The 19,883-nt window shown below is 57.7% G+C and overlaps 8 protein-coding genes across 9 annotated transcripts; 5 read left to right on the forward strand and 3 right to left on the reverse strand.

The window, feature by feature from the left end:
* Positions 1-215: 215 nt before the first annotated feature.
* On the forward strand, positions 216-875 carry IUM83_11931 (Carbohydrate-binding protein; the record flags this gene model as incomplete). Its single annotated transcript, XM_067936523.1, has 1 exon — positions 216-875. The coding sequence occupies one exon, from the start codon at positions 216-218 to the stop codon at positions 873-875; it is 660 nt and encodes a 219-aa protein (XP_067792188.1).
* A 1,300-nt stretch (positions 876-2,175) lies between these two features.
* Positions 2,176-2,847, forward strand: IUM83_11932 (Carbohydrate-binding protein; the record flags this gene model as incomplete). Its single annotated transcript, XM_067936524.1, has 1 exon — positions 2,176-2,847. One exon carries the CDS (start codon positions 2,176-2,178, stop codon positions 2,845-2,847), a length of 672 nt encoding a protein of 223 aa, XP_067792189.1.
* A 468-nt stretch (positions 2,848-3,315) lies between these two features.
* Positions 3,316-4,803, forward strand: IUM83_11933 (serine-tRNA ligase; the record flags this gene model as incomplete). Its single annotated transcript, XM_067936525.1, has 1 exon — positions 3,316-4,803. One exon carries the CDS (start codon positions 3,316-3,318, stop codon positions 4,801-4,803), a length of 1,488 nt encoding a protein of 495 aa, XP_067792190.1.
* A 164-nt stretch (positions 4,804-4,967) lies between these two features.
* On the reverse strand, positions 4,968-6,263 carry IUM83_11934 (Peptidyl-prolyl cis-trans isomerase; the record flags this gene model as incomplete). Its single annotated transcript, XM_067936526.1, has 1 exon — positions 4,968-6,263. The coding sequence occupies one exon, from the start codon at positions 6,261-6,263 to the stop codon at positions 4,968-4,970; it is 1,296 nt and encodes a 431-aa protein (XP_067792139.1).
* Positions 6,264-6,430: 167 nt separating this feature from the next.
* Positions 6,431-6,749, reverse strand: IUM83_11935 (NADH dehydrogenase [ubiquinone] 1 alpha subcomplex assembly factor 8; the record flags this gene model as incomplete). The annotated part of the gene is made up of 2 exons (XM_067936527.1): positions 6,431-6,553; positions 6,663-6,749. 2 exons carry the CDS (start codon positions 6,747-6,749, stop codon positions 6,431-6,433), a joined length of 210 nt encoding a protein of 69 aa, XP_067792140.1.
* A 281-nt stretch (positions 6,750-7,030) lies between these two features.
* On the reverse strand, positions 7,031-10,156 carry IUM83_11936 (FK506-binding protein 15; the record flags this gene model as incomplete). The annotated part of the gene is made up of 1 exon (XM_067936528.1): positions 7,031-10,156. One exon carries the CDS (start codon positions 10,154-10,156, stop codon positions 7,031-7,033), a length of 3,126 nt encoding a protein of 1,041 aa, XP_067792141.1.
* A 2,880-nt stretch (positions 10,157-13,036) lies between these two features.
* On the forward strand, positions 13,037-15,670 carry IUM83_11937 (Cellobiose dehydrogenase; the record flags this gene model as incomplete). The annotated part of the gene is made up of 1 exon (XM_067936529.1): positions 13,037-15,670. One exon carries the CDS (start codon positions 13,037-13,039, stop codon positions 15,668-15,670), a length of 2,634 nt encoding a protein of 877 aa, XP_067792187.1.
* Positions 15,671-15,949: 279 nt separating this feature from the next.
* On the forward strand, positions 15,950-18,784 carry IUM83_11938 (trehalose-phosphatase; the record flags this gene model as incomplete). Of its 2 annotated transcripts, XM_067936531.1 has the most annotated exons (6): positions 15,950-16,912; positions 16,984-17,309; positions 17,396-17,585; positions 17,661-17,906; positions 17,984-18,116; positions 18,174-18,784. In XM_067936531.1, 6 exons carry the CDS (start codon positions 15,950-15,952, stop codon positions 18,782-18,784), a joined length of 2,469 nt encoding a protein of 822 aa, XP_067792144.1. The 2 variants fall into 2 exon arrangements, with proteins under 2 accessions (XP_067792144.1, XP_067792143.1); XM_067936530.1 differs by lacking the exon at positions 17,984-18,116 and having other exon boundaries at positions 18,437-18,784.
* Positions 18,785-19,883: the final 1,099 nt, after the last annotated feature.

Genomic DNA, 19,883 nt, shown 5'->3' on the forward strand with positions numbered 1-19,883 from the left:
AGCTAGTCGGGGCTAGTCGAAGCTAGTCGAAGCGGAGTGAGGTTGACGTTTGGTGTCCGCCAGGCAGCCATCCAGCCAGCCTCGCTTCTGCCTAACGCACTCACTCATTCTCAAATCTACTCCCTTGAGCACCCACCCATCGAAGCAAGCCGCTCGATCTCCGCCAGAGCCAACGCTCTACCACTACTACCACACCCTACCGAGCGATCCCAACCATGTTCAGTCTCAGCAACAACAGCAAGATCTTCGTCTTGTGCGTCGCCGCCGCGGCCGTGTCGAGCGGTGTGCGCGCGGAGAAAGAGGTCGCCGAGACCTTCGGCTTGCTCGGTGTCCCCGGCGTCGGCGTGGGTCCCGGCGTCAGTGTCGGAGTGCCTGGTCTCGCGAGTGTCGGCGTCGGTCTGGGCAACGGCGGCGTAAACGTCGGCGCGAACGTGCTGGGCCTCGGTGCGAACGTCGGAGTGGGTGTGCCGGGCGTCGGCTATCCGTACGGCGCGCCTGTCAACAGCTACAATGCTCCTCCGCCCGCTGTGAACAGCTACAACGCTGCCCCCGTCTACCCCAACAACGGGGCGCCCGCTACTGTCGTGAACAGCGCTCCTACAACAAGTACGACAACGAACTCTGGCGTCAACTCTGCGAACACCAACGCGAATGCCAACGCGAACGCCGGCAACAATAGCCCGTACTCGAGCAAGACCGCCACCGTCACGAACGGAGACGGAACGTCGAACACTGCGTCCGTGTCGAACGGTAATGGTGCGGCAACTGGCGGTGCGTCGGCGAGCGCCACTGCGAGTGCGTCTGATAGGGCCACGGCTGGCGCTGGCGCCACGTCGTCTCAGAAGACGTACCGCCAGCTTCGCTCGGTGGAATGAGCGAGTGCAATGTCCTCGGCGTCTGTGGAGAGGTGAGGTGAGGAGAGGAGACGCGAGGCGAGGCCAGGCAGCTCTGGGTAAGCTGTGCAGCGAAGAGCTTGGTGTATTTGGGCAGCTCTGAATCGTCCCGCCACGAATGGCTCCTGTCGTTAGTGTTACGTTCTTCTGTTTAGTCCATTGCGTAAGGAGGTACACTCCACTCGAATGCAATCCGTTTTTGTCTTCTGATACTAAATATTCCACGTGTATTAGCGTACGTGCAGTGTTCTTGACGTGTGCATTTTACCATTCGTGGCCAGCATGTAGTGGAGACTAGAGGTTATAGGAGCGAGCCCGGTGGATGTGGTGCTCGTTGCGTCCGTCGTCAACAATGTCATCCAATGTCATTCGAGCGACTCGTTGAATTGAGACTTCCTGATTGGCCTAGCGCACTTCAACAAAACGCATACAAACGCTAGTATAACCTGGACGGATACAAACTCGAAATCAAGGGTGCCGAGCCGAGCTAGCGGCCAGATGTCGTCCTCCGTCCACGTGGTGCCCTGCATCGCCACGGCACACTGCACGACTGAGACTCGATGCAGTTACTACTTTGAAGTATACAAAACGAGCTCACGGTTCTACCAGCAAACCGAGTTTCGAATATGTAGTGGAAACGCGGATAAGAAGGCGTAGAGAGTGAAGACCGACAAAACAACTGCTCCGTAAGGAGACACGAAGTCGTGACTCCAGCCGAACATGATGGCATGACTAAAGCAGGCGTCGTTCTTGGGGTCAATGACGGTCAAGGACGTACACCACATGCATTACGGACCTTCCGGATCTTTGCAAAACATGCAACCCCCTCCCCCGCACTGTAGGTGATGCTGTTGTACTGCACAGTATCTCTACGCTGCCATCACCAGACCGTCCAACTCACCGCTATGCACCAGCATCTGTGTGACGGTGGTGACCGTGGTGACCCCACCAGTGCCGGTACACTAGCTCCGGTCCACAAGATCGAGTATCCATCCAGCTCCACCCTGGTAAACACCAGCCTAGCGCTATGATAGCGCAGCAGCGAGACCCGTCGGCTGGCAGGTCGGAGCTAGTCGGGGCTAGTCGAAGCTAGTCGAAGCGGAGTGAAGTTGACGTTTGGTGTCCGCCAGGCAGCCATCCAGCCAGCCTCGCTTCTGCCTAACGCACTCACTCATTCTCAAATCTACTCCCTTGAGCACCCACCCATCGAAGCAAGCCGCTCGATCTCCGCCAGAGCCAACGCTCTACCACTACTACCACACCCTACCGAGCGATCCCAACCATGTTCAGTCTCAGCAACAACAGCAAGATCTTCGTCTTGTGCGTCGCCGCCGCGGCCGTGTCGAGCGGTGTGCGCGCGGAGAAAGAGGTCGCCGAGACCTTCGGCTTGCTCGGTGTCCCCGGCGTCGGCGTGGGTCCCGGCGTCAGTGTCGGAGTGCCTGGTCTCGCGAATGTCGGCGTCGGTCTGGGCAACGGCGGCGTAAACGTCGGCGCGAACGTGCTGGGCCTCGGTGCGAACGTCGGAGTGGGTGTGCCGGGCGTCGGCTATCCGTACGGCGCGCCTGTCAACAGCTACAATGTTCCTCCGCCCGCTGTGAACAGCTACAACGCTGCCCCCGTCTACCCCAACAACGGGACGCCCACTACTGTCGTGAACAGCGCTCCTACAACAACTACGACAACGAGCTCTGGCGTCAACTCTACGAACACCAACGCGAATGCCAACGCGAACGCCGGCAACAATAGCCCGTACTCGAGCAAGACTGCCACCGCCACGAACGGAGACGGAACGTCGAACACTGCGTCCGTGTCGAACGGTAATGGTGCGGCGACTGGCGGTGCGTCGGCGAGCGCCACTGCGAGCGCCACCGCGAGTGCGTCTGCTAGGGCCACGGCTGGCGCGAGCGCCACGTCGTCTGATAAGACGTACCGCCAGCTTCGTTCGGTGGAATGAGCGAGTGCAATATCCTCGGCGTCTGTGGAGAGGTGAGGTGAGGTGAGGTGAGGAGACGCGAGGCGAGGCCAGGCAGCTCTGGGTAAGCTGTGCAGCGAAGAGCTTGGTGTATTTGGGCAGCTCTGAATCGTCCCGCCACGAATGGCTCCTGTCGTTAGTGTTACGTTCTTGTGTTTAGTCCATTGCGTAAGGAGGTACACACCCGAATGCAATCGGTGTTTTTTTCTGTCTTCTTGTTTTGAGGTTGGCTTTCTCGCGGTGCCGTCATTAGCGTGAGTATCTGCGTGGAATTGATCAGCAAGCACTGCGCCGTAGTATGCAATGTCATGTCAGGAGATTCTCCTGAATGAATTTATCTCCTGAGGAGATAAAATCGCACATTTCCAGTGATCTGATTGGTCGAGAAAACTTTAACGTACCAAACGATTTGGAGCCGCTCGCGGCTCACCTGTCAAAGACCAGCACAAGATGCTGCCGACCCGCGCCGCCGTAGCGGCGCTCGCGCGCGCTTCCCGCTCCCGCTGCTCGCAGGCAGCGAGACGCGTGGCCCCCTCGTCGTTCTTCTCGTCGTCCATCGCCACCACCGCTGCGCTGGCCGCGGACGACGCCGAGCTGTCGTCGAACCTGCACGGCCACGTCAAGGCGCGCCTGGACTACAAGAAGCTCGTGGACAACGTGGGCGCCGCGGTGGCCAACGGCAAGAAGCGCTTCAGTGAGGGCGACCCACAGCTGGTGGCTGATCTATACCAGCGCCAGTCCAAGCTGCGCCACCGCGCCAACCTCCTACGCGCCGAGCGCAACACGCACGCCAAGCAGCTCGGCCAGGCGGCCGCAGCTCGGAAGCAGCAGGGCACGGAGGCCCAGGAGGCCTTCGAGGCGCTGCGGCTCCGCGGCCAGGAGCTCAAGCGCGAGATCGCCGACGTCGAGGGCGAGCTGACGCAGGTGTCCACGCAGCTGGAGCTCGAAGCTCTCAAGATCCCCAATGACACGCACCCGGACGTGCCGGTGGGCGCCGAGGAGGACTCCCGCGTGGTGTTGACCCATGGAGAGAAGCCCGTGTTCGACTTCAAGCCCAAGGACCACTACGACCTGGCCACGGATCTGGAGCTGCTGGACACGCAGTCGGCCGCTAGAGTCGCCGGCTCCAAGTTCACCTACCTGTGCAACGAAGGCGCCATGATGGAGATCGCGCTGGTGCATTGGACGCTGAGCAAGCTGCGCGCGCGCGGTTTCAAGGTCATGTTCCCGCCCGACGTGGCGCACTACAAGCTCGTGGAGGGCTGCGGCTTCCAGCCGCGCGGCGAAGCCACGCAGATCTACTCCATCGCCAACTCGGACCTGTGCCTGACTGCTACGTCGGAGATTACCTTGGCTGCGATGAAGAGCAACGAGATCCTGCCCACACCCACCCTGCCGCTCAAGTACGCCGGCTTTAGCCACTGCTTCCGTACTGAGATCGGCCACGGCGGCCGCCTGACCCGCGGTATCTATCGTATTCACCAGTTCAGCAAGGTCGAGATGTTCGCCTTCTGCGCCAACGAGACCCAGGCGCAGCAGTTCTTTGACGAGATGGTAGAGATACAGACGAGCATGTATGCCGAGCTGGGACTGCACTACGAGCTCGTGGACATGGCCACTGGCGACCTCGGAGCGCCGGCCTACCGCAAGTTTGACCTGCTGGCATGGATGCCTGGTCGCGAGGAGTACGGCGAGGTCTCGAGCATGTCCATGTGCACAGATTACCAAGCTCGCCGCCTCAACATCCGCCACAAGGACCCGAAGGACGAGGGAGCTGGAACTTCTTTCGTGCATACGCTCAACGGCACTGCCTGCGCTGTCCCGCGCCTGCTTATCAGTCTGTGGGAGACGTACCAGCAGGAGGACGGCTCCATCGTTATCCCCGAGGTGCTGAGGCCGTACATGGGTGGCCAAGAGGTCATCCGCCGCCCTGAGTAGAGCCAAAGCCCAATAGCAAGACAGACCATTACAGAGAGGTCAAGCAAGTGAAGTGCACCCTCCGCCAATAGACGTATCACGTAGTATGATGCTGTGTGGCCGATTTGCTGCTGTTGTCGCCGCCACAGGTGAGGGGGGTAGCTAGCCTTTATTCGCTTGTTTATCTATCCGGGTCTGACGCTATTTGCCGGGCTGTCGTTGCCTTCTAGTGCCCGCACATAGAGCGAGCCCACAACGCAGTCACGGACGTTGAAGGACTCGAAGCGACCGGTGACAGTGAGCACGTACACCTGCGTTGCCGTCGCGGCAGTAATAATGCCGGACATGACGCACTCGTCCCGGTTTTCATCTTTGCCTTCATCTTCATCGCCAGCCGCCGCTTGTGTCCGCTGCCGCTTGAACACCTCGACTTCCTGGCCCTCCTGTAGCATGCGTGGGTTGTACTGCAGTCTGGTCCGTCGGCTCTTCGCTGCTGCATTCGCCATCACCTGTGAAGACGCTATCGCAGACGCAGGTACGTTCGGTGCTGACGCGTGTGGTATCCTCCTGGGAGTGATGATCCTGGGTCTCCGTCGCGTCGGTTTCTCCTTCTTCTGCTGCTGTTTCTTCTTCGGCTGATGCTGCTGCTGCTTTTTGTTCTTATGCTTCCTATCAGCCTTGCTCGCTGTCGTCTCCGCGTCACACGGGACAGCCGTTCGAATGGCTTCCAGGTCCTCCGCGATCTCCTGAGCTGTCACCTGCTTGACGACGGGCTTGAACACGGACGCGCGGCCCAAGAGCCGCTCGAGCCGCTTCTTCTCCTGGAACTCCACCCTGTGCGCCCGCTCCTGGGGCGAGGCCGAGGCCAGGAACACGTCTTCGGGTCCGTCGTCGTCCCCGTCGCTGGCGTACATGGTGCGTCGCCGCCGCATGCCGTTGCCCGAGCTCTTGGCGGGCGGCGTGTCGTCCCGCACCGCTCGGCGGCGGCGACTGGTCACGCTCACGCCGTCCTTGGCCGTCTGCAGCCTGCGCAGCTCGCGCTTCATGTCTGCGTTCATCTCTCTGCGTAGGTCGGTGCAGCGGCGCGCGTGCGTCTCGCGCGCCGTGGCCTCGGCGTACTGCAGCACATGGCGCGCCGCCGCCTGCCGCCGCTCTAGAGCCGCGTGGGCGCTGGCCACGCGCTGTCGGCGCGCGTCTCGCAGCCGCACGCAGCCCAGCACAAAGTCCGCGTCCGTCTCGAGCTGCAGGCGACGCTGCACGTGGTCCAGACGCGCCAGCTCGTGCTGCAGACTGGCGCGGTCTCGAGGCAAGGCGTCGGCGCCGAAGTTGTCGTCGCTGTCGTCGGATTCCTCCCGCTCTGCTGCGTCTGCGTCGCTGCCGCTTGCACTGCTGGTAGAAGAGACTTCGGCAGAGCCGACGCGCCAGTCGGCGGGCTCTGAATCGCCCTGGAAGGCGCAGGACGCCGCCGCCGCCTCCGTCATCTCCCCACGATGCGACCCGCGCGAGCAAAATTCCTGAATGACGCGAAACGAGCGACTGATTGGGCGACAAAAGTGAAGTTTCACGAAAAACGCGGCTGAAATTTGGCAATGGGCTGGCTGCTCAGGGGTGGAGGACAACTTGTCTCGCGCGATCGCTCTCTCTCTCTCTACGCGCGGCGCTTGTGCGCCACGCGCTCGAAGCACGCACGCAGCTTCTGGAACTCCTTCTCGCACGCCTGGCGACTCACGCCCACGTGGATGTCGGCCACGCACTTGCCGTACACTTGGATCTGGCCGACAATGTCAGGACAATGACGCAAGTCAGAGACGAACTCTAGTCTAGGAGATAGGTGCACCCAACGTAAGGCACGGGATAATTATTAATTATTGCACACGTACGTCGAGCGGGCAGTCTGTCAGCATCTGCGAGAAGACTTTGCCCATTCGCACGGGCGTCTTGGTCTTGGTGGCGGAGCTTCCGGGCATCGTCGCTCTTTAGGCGAAAATGAACTTTGACGTCCAATCACATGAATGCTCGCTCAATCGGCACCTCGCTGCGTGCTGGTGGCGCTGTCTGTATGTTGAAATGGAAGTTCATATTTCTCTCTCTCTTTAGCGGTTTAGTTGCATCAAAACACACGAGCGACACGTGCTGGAAGGTTGCGAGTTGTTGTATTTGGCGGTGGCGACGCGACGTGGCGTGTCAAGCCTTCGATCGTCCTGCTGCCCCGTGCGTCCGTCTTGCCATCGGCGTTGCGCCTACGTTGTTACCCCTGGAAATCCGCGTCGCTGTCGCTCTCGTCGCTCGACGGGTACTGGGGTGCATGAAGAACGGGGGCGGAGGCGATCGATGCGTCCGCTGGTGTGGCACTGGGAGCGGCTTCTGTCACTACTTCCACCTTCGCCTCGGCGCTGTGCTTCTCGTCGGCAGTGGCAGCAACGACGACGGGTGTAGATTTCTCTTCGGCACTATGGCCGTTGTCTGCAGGTGGCTCGTCCTCCGCGGGGACAACCGCTGCTTCAACAGCAGCAACAGTCTCAGCAACTGCCGCCACCGAGGCAGCAGCTTGGACGACAGGGATCTCCTGTGGTGGAGGCGCAGGGGGGCCATCGCTCATGTTTCCGTCGCTCTCCGCCTCAGTCTCCGTGTCCTGCTGCAGTGGGGGCACTTGCAGCTGCTGAATGATACTCTTCGTGCTGGACTTGAGGACTTTCCGAATGGCTGTGAGCACCTGCTTGCCGTCCACGGCGGTCTCCTCTTCGAACAAGTCCTGGAAGCGGAAAAACATCTCGTTCACGGACTCCTTAAAAAGACTCACCAGCCTCTCGCGCTCGTCTGCGCCTCCTCCAGTGTGAGCGGCAACTGCCAGCATGTCCTGCGCTTCGCGCTTGATAGCCTCGGCGGCAGCCAGTGCACGCTCCGCTGCCTGCTCGCGGTCCTTCACTGCCGCACATTTTTCGCACTCGCCCTCAAAGCCCGTCTTCTGTCCGCGCGGACTAGGACCGGATGATGATAGACGTCCCGACGCTAGCGCCTCCTGCACTTGCTCGTACTTCTCCTGCTCCAAATCCTTGACCTTTTGCTGCAGCAACTCGATCTGCTCCACAAAAAGCCGCTTTTCTTCAGCTGCCAGTGCACTATCCGCCTCAGCACTCGCCTCCGGGGTCGCAGCCTTCAGTTCAAGCTCTGCTTCTAGCTTGTGAACGCGTGCTGAGGACACGTCCAGCTTGCCAGTCAAGTCCTGGTTATCCTGCTGCAAGTGAGCAACTTGCTGTGCAGCCCTTTCCAGCTGCTGCTTCGCGTCTCGCTCCTTGCTCTCACTCAGAGCCGCTAGTCGCTGCGCTTGCTCCTCCGCGTGGGTCTGTAGTCGCACTCTATCGTCATTGACCTTCTGGAGCTGCGTTTGAAGTGAGCGCACCTGCTGCTCCAACTGAGCTGAGGCCGTAGACAGCTCCGACGACTTGACTTGCAGAGCCACGTCATGCTGCTTCTTCGTAAGCGCTAGCTCCTGTTCGGCCAGAGAGCGAGCCTGGGTTTCCTTTGTGAGCTGCTTTTCAGCGCGAGCACGGGCTTCACGTTCAAAATTGAGCGCCTGCTTGTGCTCTTCAGCCTCATTACTGGCGCCTTGTTGTTGTTGCAGCTGGTAGTAGGCTGTCAGTAGCTGCTGATACTCTGCGTGCAAACGGTTCGTCTGTGTGACGGCTGCGTCGCGCGCACTAGCGAGAGCACTTAGCTCTGACGTAACATTCAGCTGAGAGCTAGCGGCCGACTGGTACCGCTCCTGTAGTGTGCGTTTCTCGTCTTGTAGTCGCTGGTTTTGCTCTAGAAGCTCCTCGCAACGCTTCTCGTACGACGACTGCTGCTGGTGCTGCGAGTTAATCTGTGTCAAAAGTCTGTCGTTCTCGCCAGCAAGCCTCTCCACACCGCGGATTACCGCGGCAACGTCACTGGGGCCAGCACCAATTCCAGATGCAGAATTGGAGGAATTTCCCGGTGCCATACGAATCAAATAGTCCACTTTGGCGTTTAGCTCCGATAGCATTGCATCAACAGGCCGTCCTCCACTAAGTGCACTGTTGTTGAACAGCGTCGACGAGCTGGGAAAGCTGCTGTTGAAGCCTCCGCCCAAACCAAAGCCCATAGATCCAAAGCCGCCGCCACCACCTCCAGTGACACTCATCCGTTCGCGCTCAAGCGCACGTGCCTGCAGCTCCAGCTGCTGTTCACGCTGCAGTAAGCGCAGTTCTTTGAGCTCCATTTCGTTCTTCGCCGCAGCGCTGTTCGGATCTTCTTCGTACGGGACGAGGTCTCCGTTCCTGGCGGCATCATTTCTATCATTGAGATTGCGCGTGCTGTTTGACCGAGAAGCTGCTGCCGCAGTAGAATTCGCGCTTATGGAGCTTGGGGTCGAGCGCCGTCGCGACGTCTTCCTCTCCGTAGCAGCCTTGGGCGCTTCTTCTGTTGCTGCTGCAGTATTCACAGCCGGCACCGACTTCCGTTGCGTGGCGCCGTGTCCAGTCTTCGTCTTCAGCAGCTCAATCTCCAGCAGGTACCAATCCTGTCCGTTGGTCTTCCCGGGCGGGGCCAGCACAATGCGCTTGCCGCCCTTCCTCATGCCGACGATGCCCTCCTCCAGCGCCTTGATGCGCTCGCTGCTGTCTCCGAGTCGAATCTTCCTCAAGTCCCCCTCGCCCGCCTTCTCAAACGGCGGGTACTTGGTCACGACATCTGCCGGCGCCGAATTGGCGTTGCCTACGACTCTCCAGGCGCTGAACGCCACCGCCACGGTGTCGCCGTTGCTCACCTGCTGCGTCTCGGGCTTGACGAACACCAGGTCGTCCTGGATCAGCGCGCTCGGGTTGGTCTTGGTCACGGTCTTGTCGCTGCCCCAGATCTCCACGTGGATCTTGGCCAGGAACACCTGGCGCATGAACTCGGCCACCTGCGCGTCGCTGGGGAACTTGACCGACCAGTTCAGTCCCTGCTCGTCGTAGAAGTTCACGTAACTTTTAGCCTGCAGCGTGGGTTTAAAGACCCCGAACTTGACGGGCACAGCACACAAGTGCTGCTTGGCGGCGTTGTAGAAGAGCAGGTTGTAGGACGTCTCGGCGCCCACAAGGACGCAGCCCACGGCGGCCTTGCTGCCGGCTGTGGCGCCTCCTAGCTGCACGTACTTGCGCGCGGACGCGTCGTATTGATACAGAGAGACCATGGTGGAGTACACTACGGAGGAGGCGGGCGCCGCCGCCGCGGGGGCTGCCGCCTGTTGCTGTTGCTGCTGCTTATGCGAGGGCTCGCGTGGCGCCGTGTAGCGCAGCGCGTCGTTGCCGCCGCCGGAGGCCGAGGCGTCCTGGAAGATGCCAGTCAGGCGGGCGCTCGGGTTGGAGGACATTTGCGGCGCTTGTACGGGGAGTTAGAGCGTGCGGGAGGTGTGGTCGGGAGCAGGAGACGAGGGGGGAGAAGACGAGGGGCCTCTGGGGGATGGAGACGTCCTGCGGCGCGCGCGGCGAGGCGGGGAGTGAGGCACTTCTTCCGCCGCTGCTTACGCCGCGAGTCTGATAAAGTGACGACGATGCAACCCGAAAAAGTGGCGTGTCACACGTACGGGAGGCAGGGTGACGACGGTAAAGTATGCTAGTGAGGGGAAATGATTGAGGCGTTTGCTCTCGGGTAAGTGCGATTTGATTGGCATGGCGTGACGCTCGACTTCAAGTTGAAGTGGCTCATTGAATAGGCAGAAGCTGCGCTTGTTGCTGTGGCGAAGCACTTTGGGGCGGGGCAGTGACTTGAACAGGCTGGTGGTGGTTGCGTTTGTTCTACGCAAGTCGACGTACTCCAATTCGGTCAGCGACAGCAGCGGGGAGCCGTCGGTGAAGAGCGTCTCCATCAAACCGAGTCGACGGAGGCGAATAGCTGATCGGAGTACGCTGATGTCTCCAATCGGGACCTCCACTGGTTCCAACACCTCCAGGTGCGTGAGTGCTTCGAGGAATTGTGGTCTCCAGGTGTGGTGAGAGAGATAGCTTGAGCCGTACATACGCAACATCCGAAGTTGCGTCATTGCCGCGATGTACGAGAACTCGACGTCTTGAGACAAGACTCTTGACCACCAAGTCGAAGCCTAGGGAACGCGCGGAGGTCTGTTGAGGACCAGCCGTTCCATTTAGCAAACTCCAAGTTCGTCCAACTCATCAGGTCAAGACGCTGTCCACGCCTACTGACCACGTAGAGAGTTCTCAGGTGCTAGTGCAAACAATCACGGGCGGGCCCTTCAGTGTTGCCAGACTGGGGAGCTTCGCTAAGATTTCGCACTGCGAAGTGTAATTATCCTTGTTGTTGAGCAGTACGCCTTGATCCATCGTGCGAGAATTTGCAACGGGCTCCAGTCCATCGCGGAAGAGTATTCATCAATGAGCAGCACTTCGAGATTCGGCATACCCCACACAAACTCGACGTTGTTGTTTTTTACACTTTTGAATGGCCAGGTGCTTCATGGTTACGTTAATTACACCTCTACTTCAAGCGGTGGCTGTGGACAAATTCACGTACCTGCAATACGAGATCGTTAGCTGCTCCAATGTCCCCAACAACGAGCGCAGGCTAGCGAAGGCGGCGTGAGATCCAGTTTCCAGATTTACGTAGGTCAAGCGCAAAACCCTCAACGACGAACTGTAAGCAGTTAAAATGCCCTGGCCAAGTCTACAATCGTAACACAGGGCATGCTCGCCTCAATCTCAAGGTTGTGAAAATTCTCCAGCTGAGCATCCACCAGCGGTTCTAGATCAAGCATAGGCATCTCACGGGTATCTAGGCGAATGTGGACAATGATCTCGCTAAGACCAGGGTTTTGCGGACAAAATCGAGAGTAGTCCACTTCAAGCTGCAGATCGACATGGAAATTGTTTTCAGGTGCTTCAATTGCTCCCGAGATGGCGAGTTGATTACTGCCAGTTCTGGAAACGTTCGAGCTAGCGAATGCTTCTTAGACGGTTCTGGAGTGTCTCCAATTGCGTCAGCTCTCCCAGTTTCGACACCTTTTTCAGCCTCGCTTCGCTCAGATCCAACTTCGTTATTGAGCAAGGCCATGGCCCCGCGAGGTCCACGACAGACATTTCGATCACTTCTAGTTCGCGTTCAACAAAGTACGGCTTGTATCGACTTCTGACAGTCACAGTCTTGATATCTGGAAAGCTGGAAATGAGCTTCAAACTCTGCGCGTCGCGCACTATGACGTCCTTGATGAAATTCCGCGTGACGGTGCTCACAGCAGCTAGATGACGAACTGATGGGGGAAGCACCCACACTCCACGCGCAAATAATTGCTCCCGAAGCTCGGACTGGGCGGCGCGGTGGCACAGCGTTGCTAACTTACATGGCGTCGCCCATTCAGTGGTAGCAGTTGGGTCAGCAATACAGGAGGCTCACGGCTGTCGAGCAGCGTTAGCAGTGTCGGGTTTTCGTTAGTCGCCATCTTCCGTTGGATCAGGGAGGGCTGAAATCCTGTCGACGAAACTATCAAGTTGAAGTTGTAGCAATTCTTGCTCTATAAACCAGGCAGGCACGATGGGTTAGTTTTTCGCTATTTCATTCCCAGTCGTGTAGTACTGTATTCTCGTTGGTGAACAGTATCCCTTGATCCAACAACTTCAATGAAGTTACTTCACTAGTGCAAAATTAATCCCTCCAAGTCGAATCTCATGCCACCTTGCTGGGTACGTTGGATGCCAACGTACCCAACAAGGCGGCGTGAGATTCGTCCACTTTCACGACGTGCTCGGCAACGGTAAATCCCCCGCTCGATACGCGTGCGATTCCTTCAGCTCAGCATCCATCAACCCCAAGCCACGATGTATAGTGCTGAAAGCTCGCCAGCAGCGTCGGGGCTTCATAGCCATCTTCAAGCGGCGAAGTTCTGTCGAATCGGATACACATACCAGCAGGCTGACAGTTGGCTGCACTGCATCTACTTCCCAAATTTGCGTAACGACCTGCTGCGGATTCGGGGCTAGGTCCGGGAAGTGGCATAGTGAAATTCATCTGGACTTGTAGCATGTTTTTGCTGTTCGTGCCTGCTCGACCTCATCTATGCGGGTACATATGGGTTCACCCGCAACGGCTTCAGGCAAATGCCTTTCCACCGTCTTCCGGGATTCTTGGTCTCTGTCTGCTAGCTAAGCTCATGTCTTCCTCGCCTCCATTCCCAAATCTTCCGTGTTCAAGCTCTGCTCACTGGTACCTGTCTGTCAACCTTCGCTGACGAAGCTTCAGAACCATGCGCCTCAATCTCTGGCCAGGGGCATTGCTGGCATTGGCAGCAAGTATCGTCGAGGCCCAAACCTACGATTGCATCGTTGTCGGCAGTGGACCCGGTGGCCTCGTGGCGGCTGAGTACATGTCCCGCGACCCGAGTGTCTCCGTGTTGATCCTCGAAGCTGGTCTGAAGTCTTTGGCTGCAACCGGCGGAACCGACGGTCCCAGCTACGCTCAAGGCTCGGGGCTCACCAGGTTCGACATCCCCGGCGAGTTCGACAGCACGATCTACAATTCCGCTAACGAGCAGTACCGGGTGGACTGGATCAGCGACGCCTACATGTGGCTGGGCAAGCTCGTGGGTGGGTGTTCATCCATCAACGCCGCACTCTACTTCCGCCCACCGGATGCCTACGTCACGCAGATGCAGTGGCCATTCTCAGCGGCTCAAATGGTCTCCAAGATGGACGAGAACGAGCAGCTCCACGGCCACACCGACAAACCCTCGACGAACGGTGTCTGGTACACCCAGGAGGGGTACTCGATCGTGTCGACGGCGCTGTTGGCTCAAGGCTACGCCGAGCGTACCATCAACGACGCTACCGCTCGCAACAGCAAGAGCAAGACGTTCGGTCATGCGCCGTTCACGTTCAAGAACGGCAAGCGCGACACCCCCGCCGCAGCTTTCTGGGGAGCGATGAGCTCTCGAAGCAACGTGAAGCTCCTCACTGGCGCCAAAGTTGACTACCTTCTACGAGCTGCTGGTGGCAAGGCGACCGGAGTGATCTACAATGGCGGAACCCAAGTGCTTCTTTCGTCTCGAGGCACCGTGCTTATGGCTGCCGGAGCACTGGGTACGCCTAAGGTGCTGATTCAGAGTGGCGTTGGCCCTACATCGCAGCTCAATCTGCTCAACGGACGCAATGGTTTCGCCGGTGTTTCTCAAGCAGCTGGATGGGTCACGAATGCCAACGTTGGGCGGAATCTCTTCGACACGAACGTGGTGTTCGCCTCGTTCTCGCACCCGCAGATGAGCTCATTTCAGTACAAGAACAGACCGAGCTGGGCAACCGACATGTATATGAGCAGCTTCACAGGCCCGTGGACCAGCTCCGGCCCGACGCTGATTAGCTACGAGAACTACGATGTTCAAGGCCGCGCGTACCAGTTCCAGTCCACCGCCCTCACTACTGGATTCGATGCATTCTACAACCGCGGAGATGCATTCACTCTTTCGCTGTACGTGAACAACCCCGAAGGCCGAGCAGCCTCGGGTTTTGACAGCAACGGGAATTGGAAGGCCTTCAATGAAGGCAACGCGTACTTCGGCACAAGTCGCGACCTCGCTGCGATGCAGTCGTACGCTCAGAACGTCGTCAAGGCAATGGTAGCCCAAGGAGCTACCTTCCTGTCTGCTTCGGGGTCCGATGACACTACCGTCGCCAACTGGGTCGCGTCCTACGGCGCTCGCATCACTCACCACTTCGGTGGTAGCTGCTACGCATCGAGCAATACTGCAGACGGGAATCGCTGCGCTGATGAAAAACTGCGCGTCATTGGCATGACCAACGTGTTTGTGGCAGACGCAAGTGCCATGCGTGACGGAACGGTGGGCCCCTACGGCTTCACCATGTACATCGGACGTGAGGCTGCTGACCAAGCCAAGAGCTACATCGCTGCCAACGGTAATAGCGGCGGTGGCGGTGGTAGCTCGAACTCGACCTGCTCGAGTTTTGAGAACGGTGTCGACTACATGAATAACGACGTGAGCAACTCCCCGAGTTCAGCTGCAGATGGATGCTGTGCTATTTGTTCAGCCACCAGCGGTTGCAAGGCGTTCACTTGGACCAACTACAATGGCGGCACTTGCTGGCTCAAGAGTGGCAAGGGCAGTACTCAAAGCAAGAGCGGCGCTATCTCAGCTGTGCTTCAGACCTCGTCGACATCAGGCTGCTCTTCCGTTGAAGACAACACCGACTACACAGGAGCCGATGTCGGCAACAAGCCTAGCTCTTCCGTGGACGGGTGTTGCTCGATCTGCACGTCGACGAGCGGGTGTGGAGCCTACACATGGACGAACGACAACGGCGGCACTTGCTGGCTTAAGAGCTCTAAGGGCTCAGGGGTCACCAAAAGCGGTGCCACGTCTGCCGTTGTTAGTGGATCGAGCGGCGGAGGCGGCGGTAGTGGCGGTGGTGGTTCCACCTCTTCCTGCACTACGATCGAAGAAGGCGTGGATTACACCGGCAATGACGTTGGCAGTGCGCTTAGCGGGACGGCTGAGGGATGCTGTGCCATTTGCCAAGCGAAGACTGGCTGCAAGGCCTACACTTGGACCAACTACAACTCGGGGACCTGCTGGCTGAAGAGTGGCAAAAGCGGCACTACCAGCAATAGCGGAGCTCGATCTGCTCAAGTCAGCTCTTCTTCATCGCCCACGTGCACATTGGTGAACGACGTCGATTACAAAGGCAACGATCTCTCCAGCACCCCCAGTGCACCCAGTGGAACCGGCGCTGGTTGCTGCGATATTTGCCGGGCGACGTCAGGATGCAAGGCGTTCACCTGGACTTCTCAAAGCGGGGGAACTTGCTGGCTCAAGTCCGCGCAAGGCACTGGCTCACCCCTCACTGGTGCCGTCTCCGGAGCCATTTAACCAGCATTTCGACTGTATCCTTACCTCCTCACATGTATACGAAAGAGTAGGAATCGCTCTCCACTCAATTCCTGGTACCTAAACTCAACATGCTCGTGTTTTTAAAATGAAATTGTCTGTCTCAAGAGGAACAAGTTGAAGTCGTTCATTACTACCCAAGGGTGATCATAACGTCCCCACTCCATACATACACCTCTCTAGATTATCCTATCTATGCTCGTCCAGCCTTTCGTTCGCCGCGAGTCGTCATCCCCCATCATATCACCAACGTCCGTCGAGATGCTGGAGCCTTCGCTGGCGGAGCTGGGCGAGAGCTCGCTGCTGGACCAGCTGCACGACCTGCACCGGCGGCTGGCGGCCGTGCGCCAGGACTCGCAGCGCTACAACTCGCTGGCGCGCAACCTGGGGCCGATTCCCATGGCCAACGACAGCAACAAGATCGTCGTGTGCTCGCTGCGGCGCTGCGTGTGCATGCTCAAGACGGGCCAGGGCGACGGCTGGCAGTACACGGCGTCGGCCACGGGGCTCAAGAGCGCCATCGACTACCTGGGCCAGGGCAACGCCGTGCGCTGGGTCTCGTGGCCGGGCGCGGCCGTGGACGAGTCGAGTCAGGACGGCGTGCGCCGCCGTTTGGAGGCCGACCACGCCTGCCACGCCGTCTTCCTGGGCGCCGAGACGCTGGACCTGTACCTGAACCAGTTCTGCAACGTGGTGCTCTGGCCGCTCTTCCACTCGCTGCCGCAGCGCTCGGACAGCCGCCTGCTCGAGAACTTCGGCGACAAGTACGACGCCTACTGCTCGGCCAACCAGAAGTTCCTCGAGGCCGTGTCGGAGATCTACAAGGACGGAGACCTCGTGCTCGTGTGTGACTACCAGCTCATGGCACTGCCCGGGCTGCTGCGCCGCCGGTTCCCGGACATGACGTGCGGCTTCTACTTCCACTGCCCCTTCCCGTCCTCCGAGTTCTTCCAGATGCTGCCCGTGCGCGAGGCGCTGCTGCACGGCGTGCTGGGCGCCGACCTGGTCGTGTTCAACCACTTCGACTACGTGCGCCACTTCCTCAACGTCTGCACGCGCATGCTCGGGCTCGAGTCGTCCCCCAGCCGCGTCGAGTACAACGGAAGGCTCATCTCGCTCGGCATCTGCCCCATGGGCATCGACCCGCCCAAGTACGCGCTCACGCCCAAGGTCGAGGCGCACGTCGAGGTGCTCAAGCGCCAGCAGGACGGCATGAAGATCATCGTGGGCGTGCACAAACTCGACTTCTGCAAGGGCATCCCGAGATGCTCGAGGCCATGGAGTACTTGCTGCAGCACTACCCAGAGTACCGCGGGAGGGTGGTGCTGTACGCGGTCGTGCGAGACGTTGGACGCACGGCGTCGGTGCAGTACAGAATGCTCAGTCGACAGATCAACGAGCTCGTGGGCCGCGTCAATGGGCGGTTCGGCACAGCTGAATACTGTCCGGTGCGGTATTTGAAGCAGTCCATCGACCACGACCAGCTCGTGGCGCTCTACAACTGTGCAGACGTGGCCATTGTCAGCAGCATCAAGGAAGGGATCAATTTACAGGCCATGGAGTTCATCGCTGCCCAGAAAAAGAGTTGTCACGGTGTGCTTGTCTACAGCGAATTCGCAGGGTGAGTTAAATGTGCCTGATGATTATTGTTCCTGCTTGTATATACTGTAACGCTGACATATTGTGTGTGCCCGTTGTTATTACCAGATGCGCGTCGTCTTTTCAAGGAGCATTGTTGGTCAACCCGATGCATATTGAACAAGTCGCGGCAAGTGTTGACACAGCGCTTCGCATGAGTACGACCACCAAGCGAATCCGCCACCACCAGCTGTCGCGTTATGTAAACACGTACACTTCGACACTGTGGGCCCAAAGAATCATGTCAGCTTTAAACGAGGTGAGCTGGCTGCCTCACATGTCACCCATGACAGCGATGGACCACCATCGCTAACGCTGTTCTTTAATGATGCAGGCTGCTGCTACGGCTCAAGAGTATAATCGTTTGGACAAGCTAGATACGGCGCAGCTACTAGGGTATTACGAACGAAGCCAGCGGCGACTTTTTCTGCTGGATTATGATGGCACCATCGTCAACTATCAGAGCATGGAGGAGCTGGCGGAGCCGTCTCCTGCACTGTTGTCTTGTCTCGAAGATCTCACTGCAGATCCTCGCAACACCGTCTATATTATCAGCGGAAGGAACAAGAATCGTTTGCAGGTAAGTTTATCTCGTCATGGTGTCCGGATTGTATGATCCTGAAGTTTGAATTCTTATCACAACTATGTGTTTGACAGGAATGGTTTGGCCATTTGCCACGGGTTGGACTGGCAGCGGAGCATGGATACTGGTTTCGTCCGGCGTCCAAGCACCCATCTACCCTTGACGTGGACGGAATTGGTAGCAATGGAGACAATTTACCAAGGTTAAGTTTGGAAGAATTATCGCATGCACCTGAGTTGCTGTCGATGGCAATAGCCTCAGAAGAAGACCCATTGGCCAGCTCGTCTTCATCCGCGATGGGAAACAGCGAGAGTGCCTTGTTTGAGAGAGCTCACTGGCAATGCATGTTCAGCGACGTTGAGCTAGAGTGGCGTGATGAAGTGGAAAGCATTCTGGAGCACTTTACAGAGCGGACTCCGGGCTCGCTGTTGGACGTGAAGGACTGCTGCTATACGTGGCACTTTCGAGACGCTGACCCCACCTTCGGTCTGAAGCAGGCAAAGGATATGCAGTTGCATTTTGACCAGATGTTGCGTGATCTACCTGTTGGTGTGGTGATGTGCCGAATTAAGAAGTACGTGATGATTCGACCGTGGCGTGTCAACAAGGGTCGAGCGGTAAGCCGTATTTTGGAGTATGAAAGCGAGACGCCATACTTCACGGCACTGGACTTCGATTTCATCCTTGCGTTGGGAGACGAGCGGACGGACGAAGACATGTTCGACGTTGTGCAGGGCAGCAACTGCTACACGTGCACAGTCGTCATGAAAGTTAGTCGCGCGCAGTATTATCTGGATGATCCGGACGAAGTTTTGCGGGTGCTGACTGCATGCACGAGCTTGCTGGGTGTTGAGCGGCAGCCGCTGTCAGGCTAGCATCTATTGCTTAAAGGGATTTTACAGGCACCAACTGCGTGGATTGGTCGATTCTACCATGGAAGTATTTTTATTTTTCCGGCTAATCGGATCGACGAACAAGCAGTGATATTATTCGTATTTACTTATCACGATCAGAGGAATCTTTGCTCACCACGCGCTTGCGAGTCACCTTTCGTTTGGATCGCTCTTTCTTCTTTGGCACAGCTCGCGTAGCCTTCACGCCTTCAACGGAAGACTTCCGCTTTGCCCTTGACTTGTGGTGACGACACACGCTCCGTGGAATCGCCATCTTGTAACTTGGCTAACTTGCGTGCGTCGGCAACTCACATCTTACAGACACGAATGAATGTAAAAGCTAGTTGGGAGTAAATATGATTGTTCATCCCGTTTGTATTGTGAAGTGAAGTGTCTCCCTCTCTGCTTTTCTCTCCTTTTCCAGCTGTAGAACCTTCTACTATGGTCTGACTGCACTTAACTGTACTGGAACCTGGCACAGAGGCAACCGTGAGGACCAGTACTTCACAACAGCCCCACCAACTGGTTGTCAACGGTGCATGGGAGTCGTAGTGTCTTTGGGACGGTGCTGCTCGAAGTTGACACGAGGTAATGACTTCGTAAATGTATCTACCACGATATCAACTCCAGCAACCCATGTCATAGTGATCTCATTTCGCTCTGCACGTTCCCGAACGAAATGATGCCGCACATCAACGTGTTTCGTCCTGCTGTGAAATTCAGCGTTGTTTGCCAGCTTTCGAGCATTTCATTGTTCACAAAAAAATCAGAGGGTTTGTTCTGTTTCACTTTCAGTTTTTTTAGCGTTTGTCGCAGGTGGATGACTTCTTAAACAAAGAGTCTGAGTGCCAAATACTCAGCTTTAGTTGTGGGTAGAGAGACAGTTCGCTTCGTCTGACTTGCCCACGAAATAGTACTTTCACAAAGCGGGGTGATATAACCAGCAATAGACTCTATTCGCAAAGTCAGCATTTGCAAAAGCTTTCAGATGAGCATCCAATTCCTGCTCACACCACTGTGCACCTCCTAACTTAAGCCCCCAATCCATAGTCTCTTTCAAATATCGCAGCTCACGCTTGGC

The sequence above is a fragment of the Phytophthora cinnamomi genome (assembly GCF_018691715.1).
Source record: "Phytophthora cinnamomi strain GKB4 chromosome Unknown Contig37, whole genome shotgun sequence".
Lineage (NCBI taxonomy): Eukaryota > Oomycota > Peronosporomycetes > Peronosporales > Peronosporaceae > Phytophthora > Phytophthora cinnamomi.